At 46.0% G+C, this 23,500-nt stretch overlaps 1 protein-coding gene across 1 annotated transcript in view; it reads left to right on the top strand.

Annotated features, from left to right (window-relative positions):
• Positions 1 to 21,490, top strand: part of LOC120031836 (protein bicaudal D homolog 1-like) — a 34,696-nt gene extending 13,206 nt beyond the window's left edge. Inside the window, exons 2-10 of the mRNA XM_038977655.1 lie at positions 10,632 to 10,844; positions 11,526 to 11,678; positions 11,847 to 12,323; positions 14,252 to 15,283; positions 15,560 to 15,754; positions 16,094 to 16,245; positions 16,538 to 16,748; positions 20,830 to 20,915; positions 21,364 to 21,490. Of these exons, the coding sequence (XP_038833583.1) occupies positions 10,632 to 10,844; positions 11,526 to 11,678; positions 11,847 to 12,323; positions 14,252 to 15,283; positions 15,560 to 15,754; positions 16,094 to 16,245; positions 16,538 to 16,748; positions 20,830 to 20,915; positions 21,364 to 21,490 (2,646 nt within the window). The remainder of the gene's footprint in view (positions 1 to 10,631; positions 10,845 to 11,525; positions 11,679 to 11,846; positions 12,324 to 14,251; positions 15,284 to 15,559; positions 15,755 to 16,093; positions 16,246 to 16,537; positions 16,749 to 20,829; positions 20,916 to 21,363) is intronic.
• Positions 21,491 to 23,500: the final 2,010 nt, after the last annotated feature.

The following is a 23,500-nucleotide window of genomic DNA, read 5'->3' as shown; positions in this document are numbered from 1 at the left end:
TGTTGGCGCTACCCTGTGTAAGCCTCCGATAGAGAAGCGTACTGATGATCTATGGGGCTATCGCTAAGAACAGATACGTGACGCACCTTGATCCATCAGTGGGGGGGTGTTTGTTCTATGGGGGGGGGGGGGGGGGGGAGACAGTGCAGCATCTGTTGTTTTCTTGATCCAGGCTGTCCTTGGTGGGTGATGTACAGGGCTAAGGTTGGGGTTGACTCTGTCCTTGGTGGTGATGTACAGGGCTAAGGTTGGGGTTGACTCTGTCCTTGGTGGTGATGTACAGGGCTAAGGTTGGGGTTGACTCTGTCCCTGGTGGGTGATGTACAGGGCTAAGGTTGGGGTTGACTCTGTCCTTGGTGGTGATGTACAGGGCTAAGGTTGGGGTTGACTCTGTCCTTGGTGGGTGATGTACAGGGCTAAGGTTGGGGTTGACTCTGTCCTTGGTGGGTGATGTACAGGGCTAAGGTCGGGGTTGACTCTGTCCTTGGTGGTGATGTACAGGGCTAAGGTTGGGGTTGACTCTGTCCCTGGTGGGTGATGTACAGGGCTAAGGTTGGGGTTGACTCTGTCCTTGGTGGGTGATGTACAGGGCTAAGGTTGGGGTTGACTCTGTCCTTGGTGGGTGATGTACAGGGCTAAGGTTGGGGTTGACTCTGTCCCTGGTGGGTGATGTACAGGGCTAAGGTTGGGGTTGACTCTGTCCTTGGTGGGTGATGTACAGGGCTAAGGTTGGGGTTGACTCTGTCCTTGGTGGGTGATTGTTAAAGGAATTTTAATTCCTGTTTATCAACCAATTCAATTAAAACACTCTGCCCATAAATAAGAATTTGTAAGATAATTATCAGCATTAAATGGACAGAAACCAGTCTTAAAATCAATCAATCAATAGCGTTTATTCTCGAGAGTACTGATCATAATACATTTTACATCAGGTTATATAATAAAGATGATGTCATAGGTTTTAATGTCCATCCTCCTCTTGGATACAATGGCAGTATAGTTCGAGTTCTCATTACTGTCTGCCACCTGTTAAACTATCTACAACCAACCCAAGGTCTTTCCCCTCCCTGGGTAGAGACATCATTCTAGCCTGTCTGAAGATAAACTCATTCTTTCTAACAAGGAACACATAACATTCAACCTTATGATTATAATAAGATTCATTCTTACAATAATATAGTAGTATTCTGTTTAGTTATAATTCTAAGTCAAATGTATACATATTTTAGTCATTAAACACAAAAATCCCGTAACAGTGATGTACAGGGCTACGGTTGGGGTTGACTCTGTCCCTGGTGGGTGATGTACAGGGCTAAGGTTGGGGTTGACTCTGTCCTTGGTGGTGATGTACAGGGCTAAGGTTGGGGTTGACTCTGTCCTTGGTGGGTGATGTACAGGGCTAAGGTTGGGGTTGACTCTGTCCTTGGTGGGTGATGTACAGGGCTAAGGTTGGGGTTGACTCTGTCCCTGGTGGGGGATGTACAGGGCTAAGGTTGGGGTTGACTCTGTCCTTGGTGGGTGATGTACAGGGCTAAGGTTGGGGTTGACTCTGTCCCTGGTGGGGGATGTACAGGGCTAAGGTTGGGGTTGACTCTGGACCTGGTGGGTGATGTACAGGGCTAAGGTTGGGGTTGACTCTGTCCTTGGTGGGTGATGTACAGGGCTAAGGTTGGGGTTGACTCTGTCCTTGGTGGTGATGTACAGGGCTAAGGTTGGGGTTGACTATGTCCTTGGTGGGTGATGTACAGGGCTAAGGTTGGGGTTGACTCTGTCCCTGGTGGGTGATGTACAGGGCTAAGGTTGGGGTTGACTCTGTCCTTGGTGGTGATGTACAGGGCTAAGGTTGGGGTTGACTCTGTCCCTGGTGGGTGATGTACAGGGCTAAGGTTGGGGTTGACTCTGTCCCTGGTGGGTGATGTACAGGGCTAAGGTTGGGGTTGACTCTGTCCTTGGTGGGTGATGTACAGGGCTAAGGTTGGGGTTGACTCTGTCCTTGGTGGGGGATGTACAGGGCTAAGGTTGGGGTTGACTCTGTCCTTGGTGGTGATGTACAGGGCTAAGGTTGGGGTTGACTCTGTCCCTGGTGGGTGATGTACAGGGCTAAGGTTGGGGTTGACTCTGTCCTTGGTGGGTGATGTACAGGGCTAAGGTTGGGGTTGACTCTGTCCTTGGTGGGTGATGTACAGGGCTAAGGTTGGGGTTGACTCTGTCCTTGGTGGGTGATTGTTAAAGGAATTTTAATTCCTGTTTATCAACCAATTCAATTAAAACACTCTGCCCATAAATACGAATTTGTAAGATAATTATCAGCATTAAATGGACAGAAACCAGTCTTAAAATCAATCAATCAATAGCGTTTATTCTCGAGAGTACTGATCATAATACATTTTACATCAGGTTATATAATAAAGATGATGTCATAGGTTTTAATGTCCATCCTCCTCTTGGATACAATGGCAGTATAGTTCGAGTTCTCATTACTGTCTGCCACCTGTTAAACTATCTACAACCAACCCAAGGTCTTTCCCCTCCCTGGGTAGAGACATCATTCTAGCCTGTCTGAAGATAAACCCATTCTTTCTAACAAGGAACACATAACATTCAACCTTATGATTATAATAAGATTCATTCTTACAATAATATAGTAGTATTCTGTTTAGTTATAATTCTAAGTCAAATGTATACATATTTTAGTCATTAAACACAAAAATCCCGTAACAGTGATGTACAGGGCTACGGTTGGGGTTGACTCTGTCCCTGGTGGGTGATGTACAGGGCTAAGGTTGGGGTTGACTCTGTCCCTGGTGGGTGATGTACAGGGCTAAGGTTGGGGTTGACTCTGTCCTTGGTGGTGATGTACAGGGCTAAGGTTGGGGTTGACTCTGTCCTTGGTGGTGATGTACAGGGCTAAGGTTGGGGTTGACTCTGTCCCTGGTGGGTGATGTACAGGGCTACGGTTGGGGTTGACTCTGTCCTTGGTGGGTGATGTACAGGGCTACGTTTGGGGTTGACTCTGTCCTTGGTGGTGATGTACAGGGCTAAGGTTGGGATTTGACTCTGTCCTTGGTGGGTGATGTACAGGGCTACGGTTGGGGTTGACTCTGGACCTGGTGGGTGATGTACAGGGCTAAGGTTGGGGTTGACTCTGTCCCTGGTGGGTGATGTACAGGGCTAAGGTTGGGGTTGACTATGTCCTTGGTGGGTGATGTACAGGGCTAAGGTTGGGGTTGACTCTGGACCTGGTGGGTGATGTACAGGGCTAAGGTTGGGGTTGACTCTGTACTTGGTGGGTGATGTACAGGGCTACGGTTGGGGTTGACTATGTCCCTGGTGGGTGATGTACAGGGCTAAGGTTGGGGTTGACTCTGTCCCTGGTGGGTGATGTACAGAGCTAAGGTTGGGGTTGACTCTGTCCCTGGTGGGTGATGTACAGAGCTAAGGTTGGGGTTGACTCTGGACCTGGTGGGTGATGTACATGGCTAAGGTTGGGGTTGACTCTGTCCCTGGTGGGTGATGTACAGGGCTAAGGTTGGGGTTGACTCTGTCCTTGGTGGGTGATGTACAGGGCTAAGGTTGGGGTTGACTCTGTCCCTGGTGGGTGATGTACAGGGCTAAGGTTGGGGTTGACTCTGTCCTTGGTGGTGATGTACAGGGCTAAGGTTGGGGTTGACTCTGGACCTGGTGGGTGATGTACAGGGCTAAGGCTGGGGTTGACTCTGTCCTTGGTGGGTGATGTACAGGGCTAAGGTTGGGGTTGACTCTGTCCTTGGTGGTGATGTACAGGGCTAAGGTTGGGGTTGACTCCGGACCTACATGTTGGAAGGCCTAGGAAGGCGTAGCCAACAGGTGAAGGGACTGCCTAGTAAACTACCTGTTGGGGCAGATAAAAATGGCAATGTGGAACACCAGGAAACATGAGATGCAGGGGAAGAGTGTAGGGACACCAGAGCTGTGCTGCTGGGGCTGGTGCGGGCTCGGCTCACACTGGAGCATGTACAGTATATGGGGGCTGGTGAACCGTCTGGGGGACTTTGTAGGGGTGTGGGGCATCAGGGGGGTTCTATGTACAGTAGATGAGGAGTGGGCTAAGTGAACATTTTCTAGGTACGTTAAAATGAAGTAAAGTTTTTTCTTTTAATGATGTAACTATTGGGCCAGTAAAGGTCTTAAAAAATAATAATTGCTCTCTAAGTTGAGCGGGTGATGGAGATGTCCCTAAGGTACTGTGCCAGGAGGATGTCTCTCTGAAAGTAGGACACAAAACAGTAAAACAAATGTCTTAGTGATACCTGAAGAGTACTGTAGGACTGTATGAGTGAGTGGCACAGATTTCTGGGGGCACAGATTTCTATGTAACACCTGGACTATGAGTGAGTGTAAGTGGTTAGAGACCTCTGAATGACAGGAACATCTGTCTGTGTCACGCCCTGGCCTTAGTTATCTTTGTTTTCTTTATTATTTTGGTTAGGTCAGGGTGTGACATGGGGGATTTATGTGTTTTCACTAGTCTAGGGGTTTTGTATGTTTATGGGGTGTTTACTAGTCTAGGTGTTTGTATGTCTATGGTTGCCTAGATTGGTTCTGTCACGATCGTCTTTAGGTGAAAGAGAGGACCAAGGCGCAGCGTGATATAAATACATCTTCTATTTATTTGAAGATGAAACGAACACTAATACAAACTAGACAAAACAACAAACGACCGTGAAGCTACAAAACGAAAGTGTAGACACAAGCTACTAACGTCAAACATAGACAATTACCCACAACCTACCTAATGCCTATGGCTGCCTAAATATGACTCTCAATCAGAGACAACGATAGACAGTTGTCTCTAATTGAGAACCAATCCAGGCAACCATAGACTTACATAAACACCTACACTGAACACAACCCCATGAACTCTACCAAAACCCCCTAGACAATACACACACCCTAGACTAGACAAAAAACACAAACATCCCCCATGTCACACCCTGACCTAACTAAAATAATAAAGAAAACAAAGATAACTAAGGCCAGGGCGTGACAGGTTCTCAATTAGAGGCAGCTGTTTATCATTGTCTCTGATTGGGAACCATATTTAGGCAGCCATATTCTTTAGGGATTTCGTGGGTTATTGTCTATGTATTTGTTGCTTGTGTCTGCACTTTATATATATATATAGCTTCACGTTCGTTTTGTTGTTTTGATTAGTTTGTTTAAGTGTTCTTTGTTTCGTTATTAATAAATAGAAGAATGTATTCGTATCACGCTGCGCCTTGGTCCTTCTCTCTTCCTCCATACGACGAACGTGACAGTCTGTGATGAGAACCAGAGTGAAGAAGTGGACTTAAACAGACCCAGTTTCCTGTAGCAATGTTATAATGACACACACACGCCACACACAAGTCACACAGACACTCACACACACACCTCAGACGCCACAGTCTGTTATTGTCTGTGGTATTGTTTACTTTCTGTCATATTGGAGATTCCAGGAAACGTCTCCGGTTGATCATCAATATATCGAGAGGCTAATATCACTTCCATGGTATACGATGTAATCTAATGTCATCCCCTGTGCTTTCTCTCCTCTCTCTTCTCTCTCTCTCTTTCTTGCTCTCTCTCTCTCACACACACTATCTCTCTCTGAGACGAGGACAAACATAAAATAGAGCGACAGTGTGAGAGAAAGAGAGCGAGAGAGAGAGGGAGAGAGAGAGAAGAGAGAAAGCACAGGGGATGACATCAGATTACGTCTCAGACAGTCTGCCTCTCTGTGGAAACCAATACCAACCTGCGGGTTTGAACTGCCATGTTTTCAACCGGGCCCACCTTGTAGAGGGGCGGACTTCAGAACCAGCAGCTGCGGTTTGATCATTCCATCACTACTGTCACCACCATCTTTTGGATGAGGACCATAGACTGTGTTTGACTGCTTGACCAGGCATCCCTGAGTGTGTCTGTCTGTTGGAAAGAGCCCTAAACCCCCCATGTGCTCTTAATACCTCTCTAGACTAGAGCCCTAAACCCCCCATGTTCTCTTAATACCTCTCTAGACTAAAGCCCTAAACCCTCCATGTTCTCTTAATACCTCTCTAGACTAGAGCCCTAAACCCTCCCATGTGCTCTTAATACCTCTCTAGACTAGAGCCATAAACCCTCCATGTGCTCTTAATACCTCTCTAGACTAAAGCCCTAAACCCTCCATGTTCTCTTAATACCTCTCTAGACTACAGCCCTAAACCCTCCATGTGCTCTTAATACCTCTCTAGACTAGAGCCCTAAACCCTCCATGTGCTCTTAATACCTCTCTAGACTACAGCCCTAAACCCTCCATGTGCTCTTAATACCTCTCTAGACTAAAGCCCTAAACCCTCCATGTTCTCTTAATACCTCTCTAGACTAGAGCCCTAAACCCTCCCATGTGCTCTTAATACCTCTCTAGACTACAGCCCTAAACCCTCCATGTTCTCTTAATACCTCTCTAGACTAGAGCCCTAAACCCTCCCATGTGCTCTTAATACCTCTCTAGACTACAGACCTAAACCCTCCATGTGCTCTTAATACCTCTCTAGACTAGAGCCCTAAACCCTCCATGTGCTCTTAATACCTCTCTAGACTAGAGCCATAAACCCTCCCATGTGCTCTTAATACCTCTCTAGACTACAGCCCTAAAGCTTCTCTGTGCTTCTCCCTCACTAGAGCATCCTAGCAGTATGTCTGCTGACTCAGCCTCTTCCTGTAAATGATGTCATTTATTTATCTTTAGAAGGAGCAGAGACAGTGTCCTCTCCTCTGAGGGATAATATAATGAGACACTTCCTCTCATCTCATCTCCTCTCCTCTCACCACTTCCTGATATCAAAAAGCAGGAATTGCTGTCAATGACTCAGTGTATAGCAAACTGAAACATGCAAACCAGGTGACCAGTTTGTAAGCGTTTGTACCGTTAGTGTCACTGTCCTTGGTGCTGAAATATTAAGTCATACTGAAGCGTTAGCCCACGGATGCAGTTCAACATGATCTCTATCCCATGGAATGTCTGTTCGAAACACTGCTCATATAGGCTACCACACAACTGAGTCAATGTTTCATGTTGGTTACAAGTGCACTACACAGGGAATACATAGGGTCTCATTTGAGACATAGCCACACTAGGATAATGTCTGTCCTAGCCAGTCAGAGACATAGCCACACTAGGATAATGTATGTCCTAGCCAGACAGAGACATAGCCACACTAGGATAATGTATGTCCTAGCCAGACAGAGACATAGCCACACTAGGATAATGTCTGTCCTAGCCAGTCAGAGACATAGCCACACTAGGATAATGTATGTCCTAGCCAGACAGAGTGCCTCGAGAGAGACTACATATTGGGATTTGCAGCAAATAAAAAGGCTTGGTGGCACTGTGGCTTGTTCTGCTCTGCTTTGTAACGCCTCATCTGTCTCTAGTCAAGCGGGGAGAATGTTCTACTCTACTGTCAGAGGAAATTGGATGACCAGCGTTAGGGTAGGCATCCCAAATGGCACCCTATTTCCTATATGGAGCCCATATGGCTCTGGTCAAAAGTAGTGCACTATATAGGGAATAGGGTGCCATTTGGGATTCAAACTCAGCTTCTCTTCTCCACTTAAAGTGAGTGGCTGCGATAAGAGTTGATGCCATTGTAATGAAATTGTAGGGGGACATTGTTTCGTTTAGGATGACATTTACTCAACCCATAGAGGTGTAAAAAAACAATGATTTAATGTGGCTTTTAACTTGATGTATGCGGTCATAGTGTAAGTTATTCCTCATGCATGTATATAGGTATGACCCACCTCTTTGACCATAGATTGGTAGACCAGTTGCTTGCCATGGGTAATATACAGTTGAAGTCGGAAGTTAACATACACCTTAGCCAAATACATTTAAACTCAGTTTTTCACAATTCCTGACATTTAATCCGAGTAAGAATTCCCTGTCAGTTAGGTCAGTTAGGATCACCACTTTATTTTAAGAATGTGAAATGTCAGAATAATAGTAGAGAGAATGATTTATTTCAGTTTTTATTTCTTTCATCACATTCCCCGTGGGTCAGAAGTTTACATACACTCAATTAGTATTTGGTAGCATTGCCTTTAAATTGTTTAACTTGGGTCAAACGTTTTGGGTAGCCTTCCACAAGATTCCAACAATAAGTTGGGTGGATTTTGGCCCATTCCTCCTGACAGAGCTGGTGTAACTGAGTCAGGTTTGTAGGCCTCCTTGCTCGCACATGCTTTTTCAGTTCTGCCCACAAATGTTCTATAGGATTGAGGTCAGGGCTTTGTGATGGCCACTCCAATACCTTGACCTTAAGCCATTTTGCCCCAACTTTGGAAGTATGCTTGGGGTCATTGTCAATTTGGAAGACCCATTTGCGACCAAGCTTTAAGTTCCTGACTGATGTCTTGAGATGTTGCTTCAATATATCCACATAATTTTCCTCCCTCATGATGCCATCTATTTTGTGAAGTGCACCAGTCCCTCCTGCAGCAAAGCACCCCCACAACATGATGCTGCCAACCCCCGTGCTTCACAGTTGGGATGGTGTTCTTCGGCTTGCAAGTCTCCCCCTTTTCCCTCCAAACATAACGATGGTCATTATGGCCAAACAGTTCTATTTGTGTTTCATCAGAGCAGAGGACATTTCTCCAAAAAGTACGATCTTTGACCCCTTGTGCAGTTGCAAAACGTAGTCTGGCTTTTATATGGTGGTTTTGGAGCAGCGGCTTCTTCCTTGCTGACTGGCCTTTCAGGTTATGTCGATATAGGACTTGTTTTATTGTGGATATAGATACTTTTGTACCTGTTTCCTCCAGCACATTCACAAGGTTCTTTGCTGCTGTTCTGGTATTGATTTGCACTTTTCGCACCAAAGTACGTTCATCTCTAGAAGACAGAACGCATCTCCTTCCTGAACGGTATGACGGCTGCGTGGTCCCATGGTGTTTATACTTGCGTACTATTGTTTGTACAGATGAACGTGGTACCTTCAGGCATTTGGAAATTGCTCCCAAGGATGAACCAGACTTTTCTGAGGTTTTGGCTGATTTCTTTTGATTTTCCCATGATGTCAAGCAAAGAGGCACTGAGTTTGAAGGTAGGCCTTGAAATACATCCACAGGTACACCTCAAATTGACTCAAATTATGTCAATTAGCTTATCAGAAGTTTCTAAAGCCATGACATTCTTTTCTGGAATTTTTCCAAGCTGTTTAAAGGCACAGTCAACTTAGTGTATGTAAACTTCTGACCCACTAGAATTGTGATACAGTGAATTATAAGTGAAATAATCTGTCTGTAAACAATTGTTGGAAAAATGACATGTGTCATGCGCAAAGTAGATATCCTAACTATAGTTTGTTAACAAGAAATTTGTGGAGTGGTTTGTGGACATTCACATTTGTGGAGTGGTTTAAACGAGTTTAAATGACTCCAACCTAAGTGTATGTAAACTTCCGACTTCAACTGTAGGTGCTGTATTTCTCTTTACTATGTACTGTACTTGCATTTGGAAATCCAGCTGAAATTTTATGTGCTTTCTTTATTAAAGGACACCTTTCATAAAAAGCTAGCATATAGTGACATCTGACATAGTGTATGATTTTGTGTGTGTGTGTGTATGTATATATATAAAAATATATATATATATATATATATATATATATATATATATATATATATATATAACGCGCGTGTTGGCAGGTGAAGGGCAGTGCATCATCATCATCATCATCATCATCATCATCATCAAACCACACATGACCTTTAAACCTTCAAACGCTGGAGAAAAGGTCTCGTCCCTTTTCAGTTGCAAACAGCTTCAAAACAGAATATATAACAGTCATAAACTACACAACATCCAAACGTTCCTCAGTATCTCCAATAGTTCTGATGTTTAAGTATGCGGAATCTGTTAGTTTACACAAATACATCTCTGTGCAAAATCATGACTCTCTCTATTACAGTGTGGAACCGTGAGTCTGAATCCCACCGCTGAAGCTGAACTAATAGCCTGTGGTAGTCCACTGTGGAGTCCCTGCATGGCTGTTTCTGTAGACTGTACTTATTCAGTGTCCCTGTAGGGAATATTACGTTTGTCTGTCCTCTTGTCCGACTTTACGTTAAGTGCACTTAATCGTATGTATTTACATGATCATTATATTTAGGTTACGTTTAGGTTTAGCACCACATCATTTAAAGTGCTTCCACACCGAAAAGTGAGTAACGTGCTGTGTTCGGTGTTCTGCTTCTAGAAGCTCAGAGGGGAGCAGGATTCTTTGCCTCTCTCCATTTTGTGTGTGTGTGTGTGTGTGTTAGGGCTGCACAATGAATCTACTGTGTGTGTGTGTGTGTGTGTGTGTGTGTGTGTGTGTGTGTGTGTGTGTGTGTGCCTCAACTGGTTTCAGTCTGACCCTGTGGGGTTTTGTTATGCTGTCTGCAATGTACACCAGACCAGACTAAATGGTGGAAGAGTTTCAGATGGTGGTTGCTCTTTGCCTATCAATAAATGTTATCGAAGTCAGAAAATAACATTTACATAACCAGGACATCCTATGATGTGATTCTATGCTACTGAAACGTCATAACTTCTCTCTCGCCCCTCATCTGCCCCTCCCCAGGCATTTGGCCAGACCTTCTCCACCCAGCGTAAGGTGGCTGCGGACGGGGAGACCAACGAAGAGACCCTCCTGCAGGAGTCAGCCACTAAGGAGGCATACTACATGAGTCGCCTTCTGGGGATCCAGTCAGAGCTCAAACAGAGCCGGGCCGTCACAGTCAACACACAAGCCGACAACGAACACCTCAGTACCCTGCTGCAGGAGCTCAGAGAGGTGAGGCACCAGGGGTTAGAGGTCTCTGAGACTCTGTTACAATGATGCTTGTACAAACTCGAACCTAGTCGCAGGGAAACACAGCAAGCAGAGGTAAGGGTAAATCCAGATCTTTACTTAAAGTCTTGACAGAAACAAGGCAACAGTGCACTAAACAAAACCTAGGACCTAAGCAAGGATCCAGGCCAACAGAGGAACCTAAATACCCAGGCAACCAGGTGAACAGAGGGGGAAATCAAACACAGGTGAAACCAATAAGAAACAATCAGGGTAACCTGGAAACTAGAAACAAGGTAAGGGTGCCCTCCAGCGGTAACCTAAGGAAACACACTCAAAATAAAACAAACTGTGACATACTGAGAAAAGTGGCTACTTACTATATGCATGTATGCACAGTTATTGGTGGTGGTAGGCCCACTATTTGATCTTAAACACGTTTTAGTGTGTGTCGCTATCAATGCCAATCGGTCAATCAATAAAATGTATTTACGGTGTCCTAGGCTATAAAGTCCTTTTCATGTCAACATTTGTCACAAAATGCTTTACAGTAAATCCTTGTTGTGTTTGATAGTAAACCAGTCCCGTGTTGTTTTGTGATAATAACCACATGCCTTGTGTATTTGATAGTAGCCTGGGTTGTGTGTGATAACTAAAGCCCTGGTGTTTGTGTCTGTCCTGTAGAGTAATGAGATGTTGGAGCTGCAGCGGAGCCGGATGAGAGAGGAGATCAGGGAGTATAAGTTCAGAGAGGCGCGACTCCTACAGGACTACACTGAGCTGGAGGAGGAGAACATCACCCTGCAGAAACTAGTGTCCACTCTCAAACAGAACCAGGTGAGAGAACACACACACACACACACACACACACACACACACACACACACACAGTATCCCCATACTTAACACCACATGATGCCTCTCCCTCTCTGCTTACCTCTTTCTCCCCTCCCCCTTTCCACTCCCTCCTTCCCACCCCCCTTCCTCGCTTCTTCCCTCCCTCAGGTGGAGTACGAGGGGTTAAAGCATGAGATCAAGGTTCTGGAGGAGGAGACCGAGCTGCTGAACAGCCAGTTAGAAGACGCCTTACGTCTCAAAGACATCTCCGAGGCCCAGCTAGAGGAGGCCCTGGACTCCCTGAAGAGCGAGCGGGAGCAGAAGAAGCACCTCCGCAAGGAGCTGGTCCACCACCTCAGCCTGTGTGACGTCCAATACACAGGCAGCGCCCACCTCACTTTCACCTCAGCTCCACCTAGTGGCACGGCTACACCTGTCTCCGCCCTGTCGCCCAGCTCAGAGGAGCCAGGCAGGTGTAACGGGCATCTACATGGAGGGTCAGGAACTGGGACGGGGACAGGGTCGCTGCCCAGGGCCAATGGAGAGTGTCGGGGAGCGGGGAGGAAAGGAGAGGGGATGGTGTCGGATCTGTTCAGTGAGATGAACCTGACAGAGATACAGAAGCTCAAGCAGCAGCTGCTACAGGTGGGTGGAGAAGTACAGTTCACTCAGTTTATATGAGTAGAGTGGAGTTTCGGGAGCCTCTAGAGTTTGGTACTCAGATTTCTCAGTGTTATAAGCATGTAACAAAGACACACAGGAGGATATCAGAACACTTTGGCAAACATAAACATACTCATTCAAACTCATTAATGTAATGATAAACAGCATTACAAAGTGAACACATGTACACACCGATACTGTACAAATGAACACGTCCATATCCCCTCAGCAGCCTCATATTGTAGATGTGGGAATAAGTGTTGAATTATTCAGTGAGAGAGACTGCTGACATAACCTCACTGCATGCAGATCTCTATTCCTGTTCTCTCTCTCTCTATTCCTGTTCTCTCTCTCTCTCTCTCTCTCTCTCTCTCTCTCTCTCTCTCTCTCTCTCTCGCTCTCTCTCGCTCTGTTTCTCTCTCTCTCTCTCTCCCTCTCTCTCGCTCTCTCTCGCTCTGTGTCTCTCTCTCTCTCTCTCCCTCTCTCTCTCTTTCTCTCTCTCTCTCTCGCTCTAACTCTTCTCAGTCTCTCCATCTCTCTCTGTCTCTCTCTCTCTCTCGCTCTCTCTCTTCTCAGTCTCTCCATCTCTCTGTCTCTCTCGGCCTGCCCCTCCCTTTCTCTGCCTCTTTTAAGACTATAAATAATACAGTTTATCCCAGCAGTCAAATAAAGCACCAGTGAGAGGCACCAGTGAGAAGTTGTGGGAACAGTTGTTACTGAACCACTGGCTGTTACATGGACTCTAATCTAAATGTCCGCCATTTTGTTTTATAGTGGGTGTCTTCTCTTCGGTAGTTTCCTCCAGCCCAGTGGGCCAGTGAGATGAAGATGCAGTAGGATGTGTGTGGGGTTGATATGTGTCCAACCATTTACTGCAGTCCCTGTAGGTGAAACTGCATCTCCCCACACATTCCCTCAGCCTCTATCCGATTGGCTGGACTGGAGGAAAGGTTTATTTATATCCTCACTGACACACTAGACTATCGATTCACCCTCAGTAGTGTGCAAGGTGTACTGTTCCCTCTGTAGTGTGCAGGGTTTAGGCCCTGCTGAAAAAGACTGCATAGACCAGCATACATTTCAAGCTGGTCCATGCTGGTATTTGCTGGTCTATGCTGATTAGTGCTGGTCGGATGCTGATCAAGCTGGTCTGACAAGAATGGTCTAGCTGGTCAAGCTAGTCTGTCCAGCATGGTCTAAGCTGGATATGCTGGTTTACTAGGATAGTCTAGCTGGTTTTGCTGGTGACCAGCCTTCGCTGTGTTTTGGACACATACCAGCTTATGCTGGTGATGTTGGTATGCAAGTGACCAAGCTGGTCCATGCAGGTCTAGCATGGTCTAGCTGGTCAAGCTGGCCTGACCATGACCATCATTATTACACTTCCCAGCATGCTCTATTGCAGTAGATTTTTTTTATTGTTTGTTTCAATATCTATTTTGTTTGTTGTGTTTTTGCATGTACATTGATTGATTGATTAATCTTATGCTACACAAAGATAAATAACATACATTTTTCTAAACTAATACAATCTGTTAGTTGGACTTATTGCATGCCTGTTCCAGTTCTGAATACATGTTGTGGGTAGAGAAAAGGTACAACTATTGGGTATCCCCACACTGGCTGGATTCCAATAGGAATTAAACATCACTTTGAAAGCCAGCATGATATGACTTGATGCTGGTTTTGCTGAAGGCTGGTCACCAGCAAAACCAACACCTATGCTTGTCTGTGCTGTTTCTTTTCAGCAGGGGGTTGCCTGGGGGATGTGGTGGACTGTGCTGAGTGTGCAGGGAAATGTTGCAGCTTGTTTAAGGTTATGGGGCTGGAGATAAAGAATGCTACTAGTTTAACAATAGGCTGAAAATCGCTGTGTGTGTGTTTGTGTGTGTGTGCGTGCGTGTCCATAGGTGGAGCGAGAGAAAACAGCACTGTTGATCAGCCTGCAAGAGTGTCAGACGCAGCTGCAGCATACACAGGGTGCCCTGAACGAGCAGCACGAGAGGGCCCAACGCCTCAGCGAGAGAGTCACCGCCCTCAGGCGCCTGCACCGGGAGGCCCAGCTCACCCAGGAGGCCCAGCACGACCAGGAGGCACACCTCAACCGAGAGGCCCTGATGGAGCAGGGAGAAGAGGAAGAGGAGGAGAAAGAGAAGGGATTAATACACAGCAGGGGCCAGGCATTCTGCCACCAGACCCCGGGTCTGGAAATCCTCCAGTGTAAATACAGGGTGGCTGTAACCGAGGTGGTCGAGCTAAAGGCTGAGCTGAAGTCGCTGAGAGAGAGGTACAACCAGTGTGTGGAGGGCGGGGTGGAGGAGAGGACGCGGGGAGAGGCCCAGCACAGATCTCTGGAGCAGCAGGTGGGGAGGCTGGAGAGGAGCTGCCGGGAAGGCAGGGAAAAGGTAGGGGGCCTGGAGACGGAGCTGAGAACAGCCAAGAACATGGCCAGCGAGAGCCAGGGGGCGCTCAACGCAGCACAGGATGAACTGGTCACCTTCAGCGAGGAGCTGGCTCAACTTTACCACCACGTCTGCCTCTGTAACAACGAGACGCCCAACCGGGTGATGCTAGACTACTACAGACACGGCAGAGGACTAAGGGGTATCAGTGCCTCGCTCAAGGGTGACGACACCCGCGTTCTACTCACGCCCCGCCTCGCCCGGCGGCTCGCAGCCGTTGCCGCGGCAACCTCGTCGTCCGCGGCGGAGTCTCGTAGCCCCTCGGAATCTCCATCCAAAGAGCGGTTGTCAGGAGAGGGAGGCCGGGACGGGGGGAGGGACAGGGACAGTCCTGTACCCCGCACCCCTCCTACGGGCTCCCCCAGCATCAGTGCCTCTTCCTCATCTTCATCATCATCGTCGCCTGCGGTAGAGCCAGCTGGAGACCTGCGTAGGGAACCCATGAACATCTATAACCTCAACGCCATCATCAGAGAGCAGGTGAATCATTTGAATAAACATGTCAAACTAAGCATTTGCCATACTTACACACAATATAATTTCACAATTCATAATACATTTACTAGCAAGCATATATCATTACATCTTTGTTTTCATTAGCAGTTGAAACCTGAATCAGTTTATCACAGTTTGTATGCCGGGTGTCACCTTTAAACTTTCAAATGGTCATCATGAAGCTAACAGACACAGATTTGAGTGTATATGACAACATCAGCTAATGTTCGCTAACAATCTCCCTTGATGAACATGCTGTAGGTGAGGCACCTCCAGAGGGCAGTGGACCGGTCACTCCAGCTGTCCAGACAGAGGGCTGCAGCCAGGGAACTGGCCCCACTGTTTGACAAGGACAAAGAGGCCTGTATGGAGGAGATACTGAAGCTCAAGTCCCTGCTCAGCACCAAGAGAGAACAGATAGCTACCCTCAGACTGGTGCTCAAAGCGAACAAACAGGTCAGACATGGACAGGGTGTCCAAAACATGGATGACTATGAACTTGGATTAAGCGTCACGCTGGTCAAACGCTGTCTAACACGGCCTTGCTAGAATCTACTTTGAGGCTGGTCACGAGAAATCTCCGAAAGCTGTAGATGGTTCTCACACAAAGCTAGCAGGCTACAGTAGCCATCGAGATATATAGAGTATATAGAGGCTGCTGTCACAGTCACACTAATGTCCTCACTTGGAAAACAATTGCAAATTCAAACTCCCTTGGGGAAAAATGTATTCAGACTTGGGACTTTCTGTTTAAATAAAGGTTCAAGAAATGTCCCTGTTCCCTTGTTCTTACAGACTGCAGAGAATGCCCTGGCCAACCTGAAGAGTAAGTATGAGAATGAGAAGCATATGGTGACAGACACCATGATGAAGCTGAGGAACGAACTGAAGGCCCTGAAGGAGGACGCTGCCACCTTCTCATCGCTCAGAGCTATGTTCGCCACCAGGTGACTATTTCTCTCCTCTCTCTATCCCTTCATCTCAATTTCTTTTATTGACTTCTTGTTGTTCACTACCAGGTGAGAGACCAAGGACCAGGGATAGCTTGTTAAAAGGATAGACTAGTTCTACATCCTACCCTTACTATATCTCCTCCGCTCTCTCCAATCTTCTCTCTCTCTCTCTCTTCTCTAGTTCTTCTTATCATGTTATTTCTTCTGAATCCATCTCCACCTACGCTTTGTAACCAAAACTTTTGTTTTTTGCAAGCACCCAACCCCTCTCCTTGAAACTTCTCAGGTGTGACGAGTATGTGACTCAGCTGGACGAGATGCAGAGGCAGCTGGCTGCGGCGGAGGACGAGAAGAAGACCCTGAACTCCCTCCTGCGAATGGCCATCCAGCAGAAACTAGCCCTGACCCAGCGTCTGGAGGACCTAGCCTTCGACCAGGAACAGTCGCACTGCACCCGCGGCGGCAAGGTGGCCCGCATGAAGAGAAGCACCCCCAAAGTAAGTCCTGGTCCTCCCTCCAGCCCCACCACCGGCGCTGGCGCCCCCTTAAGCCTGACCTCTGCTACTACAGACGCCACAGCCCTAGCTCTGAGCTCCCCTACGTCACATCATAGACACCCTCTCAGCCCCTTCTCCACGGCCCCCTCAGGCCCCACAATACCAGGCAGTCCCCCCTCCCTGGAGGCGCCCTCCTCCTCCTGGACCCCTTCATCCACCCCCCACAGGCTGGCTCACACCCAGTGGGCACTGGGTGTCCGGACGTTAGAGGTCGACTCCCACAGTTTCAGTCTCGACTCCCATAGTTTTAGTTTAGAACGTAGCAGTACTGGGCTCTCCAGGCATTACTCCTCAGACACACGGCCGTCTCCTAGCAGGGGTGCTCAGCCTGGCTCGGCCCCCTCCTCCCCCTACCGTTCTCCCATACTGGGGTCTCGCCGCTTGACATGGAGCTCCCCTCGAACTCACCCCCTTACCAACCTGACGCGTACCTCAGCCCTTTATACCCCCTCTTCTTACACCCCTCCTAGTTCCTATACCCCTTCTAGTTCCTACACCCCTTCCTCCCCTTATACCCCCTCCAGTTCCTATACCCCTTCATCTGCTCATTACTCTCCTTCATCATATATCCCATCCTCTTCATACACCCCCCACACTTCATATAGCCACACCAGCAGCTACAGTCCACTCTACCCTAGGTACTACGGTTCCCATCGGCCCCCTCACTGACACTAAACTACAGTTCCCATAAACCTCCTCACTGACAACACTACAAATCCAATGCGTCTCCTCTCTTAACAGAACTACAGATTCCATTGGCCCCTTCCCAGACACTAAACAACAATTCCCATCAACCTCCTCACTGACACTACTACAAATCCCATCAGCCTCTTTAATGGCGCTAAACTACATTTCCCATCAGCCCCTGGGGGAGTGGGTGGGGCTCACAGAGAGGAGGACAGACTGGTTTCTTGTTTCTTGTGCCTAAGCCTCTGGTGTTCGATGCAGCGTGTGGATGAGGCTCTGTATCGGCGTGAATGTTCAGACTGACTCTGCTCAGGGATTTAACACAACATGGAGCACAAGTGGCCCTGCCTTCCTCTTATTCACAGACTGTTGATCGGTCTAAACTACAGGAGAGAGAACACTTTTCAGACTATACATACACAGTAGTTTTGGTCTTGCCCTTTAAATCAAATCACCATCCACACAAGCAAGTGAATATGTGTGCAGGACCTTACCGCTGTTTGGAAAGACAGATGAGAAGGACATTTAGGTTAACTGGACATTTGAAGGAATTTGTTCAAATGTTGGACTGAGGTCTCCACAGATCAACCACTTGACAGTGTTATTCTCTCTCTGTTTTTAATGAAAATCACACAGATACTGTAACCAAATGTCATTCAAAGCAAGTACTGGATAAGACAGGTCAATGATTGTGGATTGTTTGCTATTTGTAATTGTTCAGTTATTACTCACAGCTCTGTAACACTGTCCTCACAATGTTATTGCAATCATCCTCACATCTGCTGTGTAAACCTGGCACATATTTAGAGTCTAGCACCACCCAATGGCAGTTTGTAATATCACTGTATATTCAGAACTTAGACTGAAGACTTCCGTCGAGGTTGAATATCATATTAAACCTGTAACATAAATGACCTGGAATCAGCACACCATGATGGTTTTAATGATAGCATTATGAGACAGAGCGAGATGGGTGATTCTGGGTTTCATATCAGTAGGCGAGACAGACAGTGAGCTGTGTCTACGTAGCGCCCCTAGTGCCTCGGAGGGTAACTCCAGAGGAACACAGCAGCATAGATGGATGAATGTAATTAATAGATAGAAAACTCAGGAAGCTGACACACACACTTTTCAACTGGGGTTCAACAAGGATGTGTTGTTAACCAGAATTATCATTACACTGTTATAGAAATATAGACAAACATTTGAATGACATTTAGGCTATGGGTTAGTTAGTGTGGAGCTACTGTATGATGCATAGATGGGATTCCACAGTTTCTGCACACGTGATAGTGTGTCACCTGTGTATGTGTGTGCCTTAACAACTATAGCACCTGATCAGTGCAACGACAATGACTGATCAGACATCATTTCTATCAGCTCACTGCTTTTCTTTCACAACTCTTTTTTTCATGCCAACAACAGCAGTTTTCACATTGTTTTTTTTGGCCCTATCCAATAGGTTAGAATGGACAATAACAAAGCCTTGCCAGATGATCCGCATAAGTGTCTGTAAACAGTGCTCTTGATGAGGGATACACTGGTACTGGGTGTTGGCCAGTGAGTAGGCTTTGCCAACTTTGGCCCAATCCATGCACAGTTTGGTTTTGACGGGAAGAACTAAGGGGACGTGGCTGACGCGCAAACCGATATTTCATTTTTGAATTGGTTAAAATTAGGTTAAGGTTATGAGTTTGGTTAAGGTAAGGGTCAGTTATAGATTTTGGCTAGTTGGGCTGTCAATGGGATGCTGGTCAGAAAAGTCTCCTTAGTCTCTCCCTGTTTTGACTCCCCTCTCTAGTATTGGCCCAGTCCAGTCTCCCCTTCCCCCTCCCCCACCAGTCCCAAGTTTGGAGCCCAGAGTACCACAACAACTCTCTGTCTATACTCTAACAATCCCAGTCTCCATTGGTTCAAGTGATCTACATATACCCCAACATTTTGTTATAACATGCAATATGGAGCAAAAAAAACGCATTTGACAGGACTCCTCTTAGCTACTACTTTTTCACACCGTTAGGTGAACATTTACATTTTTTCCATAACAGAAATACTGACTGTTCTTGCACTCATTGTTGGGCTGATTGAGCTGGTTGAATGTTTTTTTCTCCAATAGTCATCTAATGGTGACTGTACAGAAACACAATGATCACTGTAGATTTGGTGTGGGAACCACCTCAGTGACCTTCACATTTTTATACATGGAGTTTGTATTACTCTGCTTAATTTATTACGCTACATCACGTTAGCACCATCTACCTGCCTTGGCACAACACTGTATACCTGTTACTTTGAGCAGAACACATTTGTAGTTGTAGTATAGTGTAGGTTATAATATGGAACATTTCCATCGTTGGGTAAATTAGCTGGATATAGATCTTTTCTGCAATAAGGGAATAAAAAGTGAAGGATTGTCAAATATCAAATAGATGCTAGGGGTCGCTGTCTTAGCTTCTCAAGAAAGGAAACCAGTGTGACCTCCTCTCTGTGAAACCCTCCTCGTTCCGCCCGACTCACACGCTCCAATACGCACACATCACACACACACACCAAACTCATTCCAGTTTTCGGTCCCGCTACATCAAAGTTCCATCCGTACATGCAAGAGGCTCTTAATCCTGTCAAATGCGTTGTTCCTCCTTCTCCTTTCAGATTGATTTGTTTCCCACCAGGTCTATTGGCCTGTGATTTCTCCCTCTATGTGAATACAGTGAATGCCATTTTCCTCCTCTGCTCTGTTTCAGGAGTCTTTCATAATGTGAAACATTGCCAATCCCTGTGCTAACGCCATATCCATTTCCAGGCAGACTGTTAATAGTTACCACTGATTGTCAGCCTGTTAGCTTTTGAGCACTTTATATGCATGTGTATATAACACAGAGTATTGGAAAGCTGTATCCTGTGTACAGTGCGATGTTCATACTCTTCGTATATACTGTAAATATCATGTATAAACGACCTGTATTTTGCGTGTCGTTGTCTTTTCTGTTTTGAGTGGTCTTGAACATCTCTCATGGGTTAGGGAGGAATGCTTTACACAGCCTGCTCAGTTATTGCACAAGCACACGGGTTCATCATAGCATACCGTAAGCGTACATTCCGTTGAACAGTACAATATATCAAATACATTCGTTTTTAGGCATTTGAGACTATTTAAGAATAGGAACATTCTGGCAGAAATGTTGAATGTGCTTCTTGAAAATGCTGACACTGGGGTGATTTTCTTTGGTAAGTAGTCTGTATTTTTCTTTCCTGGATATGATCATCTGTGATGTTCCCTACTCCCCATTCCTGTCACCTCTCTACAGTACTGTCTCTCCATCTAATCTGTCAGTCTCTCATAGATCGTCAGAAGTCTGCTGCCACAGTGCCGCCAGTCTCCTCACAGCTAAGGTGGGAGAAGGCCTCCCAAGCCAGCAGGTAAACAAATTAGACCAGTACAGGCTAAAACTAGCCTGAATCCCAGTCTGTTTGTGCTATCATGCCAACTCCTCACTCATTATCATGCCACAAAGAAACAATGAGTTGGCAAGAGCACAAACAGATCTGGGACCAGGCTAAAACTTTACATGGGACTGAAACGTTGCATGTGTTTACAGTTTAAGTACATTTTTCCATGTAATTTTGCTTGTACAGTATAGCCAGGGTACAGCATCAGGAAATCAATCCTGTGTGTTTTGTGTGTGTGAGTTTTTTTTAATGCTTTGACCTAACATGACCTACCATTGTAAATCATCACTGATACCTCCTTTTGTCTGTGAGTAATCGAGGTAGATGTCTGAGATCTTTGTCAGGTACAGTGTATCTCCTGTTATCTCCGCTCCTCTTCCTCTTGTCTTCTGGTTGTCTCTGGTCATGCTCCTCCCAGATGTAGCATTGTGTCAGGTATCCAGGAGCACCGAGCTCACTGCCCGCTGAGCAGCTACCGCAGCGGCCCCCCACGAGTGCCTCTCCTTTGGCTCGCCCAGCCGCCTTGTCCCCCTGGTCCTCTATAACCCTGGGACTACTACACCCTGACCTCGCACCCCATCACAGGACTCTGCAGGGCAGAGCCAGAGCAGTGCCTCTCGCTGTGGAAGAGAAGGACGACACTCACAAAGACTTATAAGAGACTGTCTGACTGAGGGTTTGTGGGAGAAAAGAGCGACATGCCGCCATCTTTGCTACCACGCTAGCTATTAGTCATTGTTCATCATGTCTTTATCTATGGTGTTTTGGGGTTGTTAAAACATTCTTCTATGTTACGACCAGTGATGATTATTTTGTTGGGGTCAAGAGGTGGACAACTGTTGGGTTTTGCTGAATGTATAGCTAGCTAGCTGTACGATCATTGACGGTACCATACAGTATGTAGCAAACGCCAAGGTGGCAGAGGACAAAGCCATAACTGTGTATTTGAAATGCATGTAAAAAGTATTAGCTTTCACGAACAGATTGTTTAAGTCATTTTCTTCTCTTTTCATCGCTCCTCACCAAGACCGTAGCTTGTTTTTTATACTCTCTGGAATTGCTTTAAAACGCACTTCGCTCACGCACCCTACGGTATATGAATATGTTTCTATTGCACTTTTAATGTGTTTTACAGGATAAGAGATTTACAAACATTGTAAAGGCTGACAGTGTTTGTACCATCATCGTCCTTCCTTGCTTCTACAGTATCTATGTTGAAACATCATCTTCGTCCCAAGTGACACCACATTCCCCAAAGTAGTGCACTACATAGGGAATAGGGTGCCATTCGGGACGTACATTTCGTCCTTCCTCTTTCTCTGAAGGCCTCAATCAACCTCCTGAATAACAAGCACAAACTGACCAATGCATTCCAATACTAGCTGTGATTGACTGTTAACCCCACTGGGTTAAATAATGATGTTGAAAGTAGATCTCTATCCAAGATTGCCTTTTGTTTTCGACATCCTGTATATGGAAGTAACCATGCTGGATCGGAGTGTAGACAGCTTTCACTATAGAATAGTAGTACTAGTAGCACTGTAGTGGTAGTAATAGTAGAGGTAGTTGGCAGTTTATGCTGTACTGTATTCAACCATGATGCTATGTATCCTAACCTAGAAATACCAATTTTGAGCTTTTCTCAAACCACCACCCAGCTACTTTTAACCATCTATATAAAACGTCCACTCAGTCACAGCTCAGAGGCGTGGCAAAATGGGATGAATTCACACACCTCAGCCTGGCTTTAGACAGAACATTCTGTTTCTACAGGATCTCTGACCAGAACTGTGGTTGCTAACTGCAGTAAGGTTTCAAAAACGTTGGGTTTTGACATGCTTTTGTGTTATTCTGGTGAATGCTGTCTGCTCCATTCCCACTAGGTTTCTCAGACATCACACGAAGCAGATGAAGGAGAAGGAAGGGGTTTTGTGTAACCAGCCTGAGACTGTATTAACCCACAGAGCTAAAACCCTAGGCATTCGTTTGGGAGAGCAAACTGGCTTTGGAGCCCAATGGCGAGAGTAAGGGAAAGGGGATATCTAGTCAGTTTCACAATTGAACGCGTTCAACCCGAAATGTGTCTTCCGCATCTGTTTAGCGGATGGTACAGTTAACAGTCACAATGTCTCAATAATGAGGATATCAGGAGTATTCTGTATGTTGTAACGCTGTGGGTCGCTATGTCTATTTTCCCCACCATATGTATTTCTCCCTTATCTGAAGATTTCTTTAAACGTATCAGATGGTTCAAATACCATTGAAGGTATACATAGGCCAACTGGACATAGAGTAAGCTATGAAGAAAATGATGATTGTTACAAGCTACTTTTTCTGTACCTGGAGTGTATAGTACTCAGGGCACAAAGATGAAGCACTGAATGTGTGTCCCATAATAAAGATTAACGGACTGGTTTGCACAATTTCAACACTACTCGACAACTCAATAAAAACCATTAGACATTCTGACAGCAATATATAAATGTATGGTATCTTTCAAATCATTTTATTGCATATTTAACCATGTAAAGCCTACACTTCAAAGACAATAAATT

This window comes from Salvelinus namaycush, chromosome 38 (assembly GCF_016432855.1).
Source record: "Salvelinus namaycush isolate Seneca chromosome 38, SaNama_1.0, whole genome shotgun sequence".
NCBI classification, from domain to species: Eukaryota; Metazoa; Chordata; class Actinopteri; order Salmoniformes; family Salmonidae; genus Salvelinus; species Salvelinus namaycush.
This window is presented reverse-complemented; position numbering and strand designations above follow the sequence as displayed.